This window comes from Seriola dumerili, unplaced genomic scaffold (assembly GCF_002260705.1).
Source record: "Seriola dumerili isolate Sdu_G_001 unplaced genomic scaffold, Sdu_1.0 BDQW01000449.1, whole genome shotgun sequence".
Lineage (NCBI taxonomy): Eukaryota > Metazoa > Chordata > Actinopteri > Carangiformes > Carangidae > Seriola > Seriola dumerili.
The window spans coordinates 5,612,220-5,618,516 of record NW_019174704.1 but is presented as its reverse complement, the minus strand read 5'-3'; the positions used below and the strand labels follow the sequence as shown (position 1 = coordinate 5,618,516).

The window sequence follows — 6,297 nt, the reverse complement described above, 5'->3', positions numbered from 1 at the left end:
TCAGTCATTTTCACAAGTAAAAATGCCATGCACTTGCTGACACCCGCTTCTCAAATGTGCTGATTTAATGCTTTTCTTTGCTGCATATCATTATAATTTCAATGTCTTTGGATTTTAGACTGATGGTTAGATCTGAAGAAGTCACCTTGGACTCTGACAAACCTCGAAAGGCATTTTTCATTCATTGTTAGATATTTTGATAGATGAAAAATTATTCTATAAATGAAAATTATTGTTAGCTGAAGCCCCAGTTCAAATAAATTTTCATGAACAGCTTCCATCTTAGAGAAACACACTTAGTACAGTAAAAGGAACCTAGATTTATTGTAGTCATTCTGCATTGTAAGGTCTGGTACATTCCAATCTTAAAACACCATTTTTTTTGTTAACATTTCTTCATTGAGATATGAACATAGGGCAATATTCATTCATATAATCTGATGTCTGAGCAACACGACGCTTAAGCTTTTTTTTTTAATGTTCCTGCATGCCATGAAAATGTACAAACCTTATAATGAAGCTCTCCCAAGAGCTAGTCTACATTTCCCTGCTGTTTGTGATGGAATAACTGAAACTGCACTCCTGAAAGTCATTTAAATTTACTACAAATGGTATCCTAGAAACAGGACCAAAACCTCAATAGGGTCAGTAACTTTTATCACCACAAAATTAACGAGCATAAAATTCATGTGCACGCCAGTCTTTATAAGTTGTCTGTCAAGTCGTTTTCGAAAGGCGCTAACACTGAGGTGTTCTACTCTACAGTCCTGGTAGTGACCACGGTCAAACCAGGAAGGCTCAGGAAGAGATAAGCGTGAGTAAATATAGCAGTTGAGTGTAATCCACTTCGTGCATTGCATTATCCTGTGAGTGCACATCGCATGCTATGACAGTGGAGGAGACAGTTGACAGTCAATGGTTTAGTTTGTTCCCCAGAATAAATTTATTCAAGTTGGGACCATACAAACCTAGTGAATGACAGGAGGAGGAGGTATCAGATTTCTTACAGGAATGACATTGGTAGAGAGGGTGTGGAACGTTTAAAATCAAAGATGCACAACGTACAGCCATTGCCCACAGCTAGTGGTGAGACACTATAGTTTGTTCCCATAAATAAGGCAGAATGCTGAGTCCATAGAAATGGAAAGTTATTACATTTAGCCAAATTGGACAGTGATGTGACAACAACGAAGAATTAAATGACTTTCTTCAGCTCATCGTACAACACCAGCACGAAGGCGCCGCCCATGCCTCTGAGCACGTTGGACCAGGCTCCCTTGAAGAAAGCCTTACCACCCTCATCGCGTGCAATCTTACGCCAGCAGTCAATGGTCCCGCTGTACATGATGTCAGCTGAGGAAGAAAGCAGTGGCAAATAGTGAAGCAAACAGAAATAAAATAGAGTACACAGAGGAGGCATCAGAAAAATGACTGTTCTTTGCCTACCAAGCATGGACACTAACAACTGCACATTCAAACGACTACAAATGATAGTGTCAACTAGACTTTAAAGATGCCATAAATACAATCTCACCTCCTTTGCGTCCAGACTGCATCATCATACGTCTACGGACAGTGTCGAAGGGGTATGAAGTCAGTCCAGCAACAGCTGTCACACTCTGTGCAATCATCCAGCTCACCAATATGTGGGTGTTCTTGGGATCTGGAAGCATACCTGTAAATACAGAAGGAATAAAATTACAGATCTAGAAGCTGTAGACTCATCTCTTCAGGGTTTCAAGTGTATGTCAGTCTACAATCAACGTACCCTTAGCTGTGTCATAGATGCCAAAGTATGCAGCCCTGTAGATGATGATGCCCTGCACGGACACATTGAAGCCCTGGTACAAGCCTCTCAGACCATCAGACTTGAAGATCTTCACCAGGCAGTCACCCAGACCGTTGAACTCTCTCCCAGCACCAGCCTTTCCCACATCAGCAGCCAGACGGGTACGGGCGAAGTCGAGGGGGTACACGAAACACAGAGACGTGGCTCCGGCGGCGCCACCAGAGGCCAGGTTACCGGCGAAGTACCTCCAGAACTGGGCGCGCTTGTCAACGCCATCAAGGAAGATCTTCTTGTACTTGTCCTTGAAGGCGAAGTTGAGGGCTTGAGTGGGGAAATATCTGATGACATTGGCAAGGTTACCTCTCCAGAAGGAAAGGAATCCCTGCTCTTTGGGGATACGGACAACGCAGTCCATGATACCCTTGTACTGCTTGTCCGCGGTGATCTGCTTACTGGCATGCTGGACCTGAAGTAATGGAGAAAAAACAAAGAAAGAGGTTCAGGTTTGAAATAGAGAAGCCAGTTAACTGTCGACCATATGACAATCACTAGATCCCCTTGTTGTGACCTTGGTAGATGTTAAACCTGTAAAATTGCTGCAAATTCTCCATGCAAATGCAGTTTAACAGCTCTACAGTACAGGCCAATGTTTACTAGCAATCAATTGATAATGGTTGATATGCTGAGTTATGATTTACCCGACATGTTAATATGACAGTTATAAAAAAAATCTCCATCTTTAACATTAATCTAAAACGGGCGGGGGTCAGAACTGGAGGAGATAGAAACAATGTCGTTGTACAGGTTGATCAGAAAAGAGTGTAAAACTTGTTGACCCGGCTATGAATGACAGGGCCCGGCGCCTTGGTACAGCCATCTCACTTAGCGTTAGCTAACAATCAGAAGTACATTAGCCACAGTGTCTACATGGTAGTCAATTTCAGTGAGAATATAATCTGCATACTGTCCTCTTGTAACTGCATATGAAATATTAGAGTTGTTAATACACTACAGGGGTTTCCGTGTGTTTGTACACAATGTCCCAATGTCACTACGAGCGTTTGTCCTTTGTTAGCTACGCCTGCTAAGGTTAACGTGGGAAGCTAACATTAGCAGTAAGGCTCGTGTAGGTCATTTCACATTACATGGTGACCTTAAATCTTTAAACCCATCAACCTTAAGACTTTGACGTTTCTACATCAGCGGCACATACTTACTGAGCTAAACTACAAGCCTGTGGGTATGAGAGGACGATAGACAGAGACGAGCACTTAACTTTGCTCAATGGCAGTTAGCAGTATCACAGGAGCTAGCTGGCTAATGCAGACAGGCTACCGGAAGGCAGAGTTTTTTTTTTTTTTTTTTACCTGAAGGAGAAGCTTCACTCTCTCGATTGGGGCGACGGCTGTTTTGGAGATGGCAGCAGAGATGCCACCGGCCAAGAAATCCTTGGCGAAAGAAATAGCCGTCTCACTCATGTTGCGATGTTCTTGATGTGTCTTTCAGGAAACCAGTACGCGCTATTTATCCCCACTGCCCTCTATGGCTGATGGCCTGCACCGACGAAATGGCCGATTGGGTAGCTGCGTTGCGGATTTATTTAAGACAGTGGATCGCGAGACAGCACGAGAACTACGTGGAGGTTGTTGGCCAATCCACGAACATCACGAGGTTCCCCGCCAATGAAACTCTGATGTCGTCCCTTCACATAATTTCAATGTCCTAGACAAGTAAATCTTGACATTACAAAATACACTTGATTTAATTAAGACAGAAAACCAAACGAGTTACTGTCTTGAGCTTGATCTTTAATTTGGTTTCCAGCTCGGAGTCATGCCCTCAGACCAATGAAGAGCTTGGGAGAGACAGATTTGTGCCCTGAATCATACTGGGGGAAAGTCATTGGGACGTACAGAGCTCAGGCTGTCAAGGACTGCAGAGGCCTAATCACCATAATGAAAAATAACGTTTCAAATAATATTAAACAACTTCCAGCGACTGTAACTGCAAGTAATAATACTGCAATACCGCTATTGTTTTTCAGTTAGGTGCATTCCTTTGAACTGACATGTCTTAGGCTATATAAGCTAGTCCATGACTTATTAACTGTTAACAGATGAACTGCTGTTCCAGCTTGTGGTGGTCTTTCTTCACTCTGTTTATTATGCCTGTGCTGTTTACTAAACCTGGATGTCATTAGATGCCAGATGTTTGATTTCATCCTTAAAATGTTATTGAGCAACATACTGGATCATGATTACACCAGTGGTGGGAAGAGCACTCAGATCCTCCATTAAAGTAATTTAAGTAAAAATACTATAATCTAAAAATACTTTATTGCAAGTAAAGCTCCTGCATTCAAAATATAACTTAAGTACAAGAACAGAAGTATTATCAGAAAAAGGTACTTAAAGTAGGTCTACTAAAAGTAATTTAAGGTACATGTGCACTACTGCTTAGTTTAAAGGTAAAGCAATGCATCATATATTATAAAATTTAACACATCTTACTATATATTGTATGTGGAATGTTAATTTGAAAAGTATAAAGTATAATACAATAAAAAATACTCAAGTAAAGTACTTGAGTAAATACTTAATTACATTCCAGCACTGTCTGGAACCTCAACTCGATGAGCTCACCTGGTAAAATGGTATGTCTTGAGTTTTTGGGGAGAGCTAACTTGTGATGCTGTGCATCTTTGGTGACATCAATTGCTGCATAAGTGCTGAAATTCCAAAATAAAAGTTTGATTTATCCAGATTAAGCTTGATCAAATTTGTCCACTAGGGGGCGGCAAGAGCCTTAAGTTATTTCTCTTTATTTAAAAGAAAGAAAGAAAGAAAGAAAGAAAGAAAGAAAGAAAGAAAGAAAGAAAGAATAAAAGAAAGACAAAAAAGTATGTTAAGTGTCATTCATTACACCATTTTCATGATCAAAAAAGCTGATAGGGCTTGACATATTGCTGGCTTCCTGTTGCACTCAAGGTCTCAATGATAAGATGTTCTTGTGGTTCATATATCCCTGTGACAGTTTATGAAACAACTTATTTCAAGCCTCATCAAACTACAGAATTGGAAGCAAAATGTGTTTCTCATTAAGATGATGCCAGCTGTTGAATATAGTCTCTAGGGCCTTGTTGATAGCTTATTACACCAAACCATGTTTGGTGTAGCCACACAAAACTCTGATAAGACTGTTCTAATTAAAAACACCGTGATCTCACAGTAATAAACCAGAGCTCGCATTATTGAAGCATCTGGATCTGTATACTGTAAGTTGCAGTAACCTGTGCACGTCTTATCTCATGCACAGTGTTGACCACAGGGAGGAGCTGCTGTGATGCCATGCAGTCAGTGTCAAAGCTCCTCTGAGGAATCCTGCCACAGACAAACTTTTGAAGCAGGAGTAGCTGCTATCTGGAGTAGACCAAGATAACAAACTTGACTTAGTTGAGAACACACTCGCAAACAAGTTGTCAAAGATTATTCACTCACACACGACATAATGTGTTTGATGTTACCGTAGAAACAACTTCATTAAGAGCAGATGGTTTAGTTTGAGTAGAGTGAAAGGTCGCTGTGTACGCCATGTTTACTGTGGATAAGAGTGCCTTATTAAAGGCTTTACTTTGTTGTTCTTGCATTTTAATGACAGTCACTGTCCACTTGTATTTCTTACTGCCACTTGAGCATTCAGTTGAACAGGATGTGTAAATTAATCCACTAATCCCTTTACTGTCATTTAATTATAGGGAGGACAACAGGTCATCCGCATGCACTTTGCAATGCTAAATTGCTTTTGTTCTCTTTTAGAGAGAGGTAGTGGTGGGTTTATTTAATTATATGTTGAGTGTAGTATTTTAGATATAAACTGGATAACTTCATATACTCCAGAGCAAGGTTTTAAACAGACATATGTAGCCTAACTTTAAAGTGAAATAAATAAATAAATAAATGAAGATCAGATCTGTAATCAATCTGTTGACTGATTTTTTAACCAAAACCTACAGGAGGCTTGTTTCTTTCAGAGGATTCAAACAGAAATGTGTAAAAAGTCTCTGTGAGAAGTTAAACTACTTCTCCCAAAAAGCTGTAGTGCAATCAAATGCAAATTTGCTTTGTGTTTATACAGGAAGGAATAATACAGGGGAAGGCAGCCTTTGTTGTACAGTATCTGTACATGCACAGACACAAGCTGCACAATGAAACTGTCTTTTTGGGGACAAAAGTATATATAAAAAAAAAGGGTGAGTGTTACAGGTACACTATTCTTTTATTTTCCACTACATGTCAACCCCTCTGGTCCAAGCAACCCACAACCACAGGCCAGCTGTAATCTGATAGGAGTGAAAAAGAGTGTGGGGCTGCAAACTGACAAATGAGGGGGCGTATTTAATTTAACCCTGAAAATTTAAACTCACCTCAGCAGACACACTATAGAGACAGGTGGGGGGAAAAAAATATAATCATGCCCAATCAGATAGGTTGAGATGAAACGAGAAGGCA

General features: G+C 40.4%; 1 protein-coding gene across 1 annotated transcript; it reads right to left on the bottom strand.

The window, feature by feature from the left end:
* Nucleotides 1-300: 300 nt before the first annotated feature.
* LOC111234285 (ADP/ATP translocase 2) lies at nt 301-3,366 on the bottom strand. The gene is made up of 4 exons (XM_022762280.1): nt 3,157-3,366; nt 1,769-2,255; nt 1,535-1,675; nt 301-1,353 (listed from the first exon to the last, which is right to left on the bottom strand). The coding sequence occupies exons 1-4, from the start codon at nt 3,265-3,267 to the stop codon at nt 1,196-1,198; spliced, it is 897 nt and encodes a 298-aa protein (XP_022618001.1). The 5' UTR covers nt 3,268-3,366; the 3' UTR covers nt 301-1,195.
* Nucleotides 3,367-6,297: the final 2,931 nt, after the last annotated feature.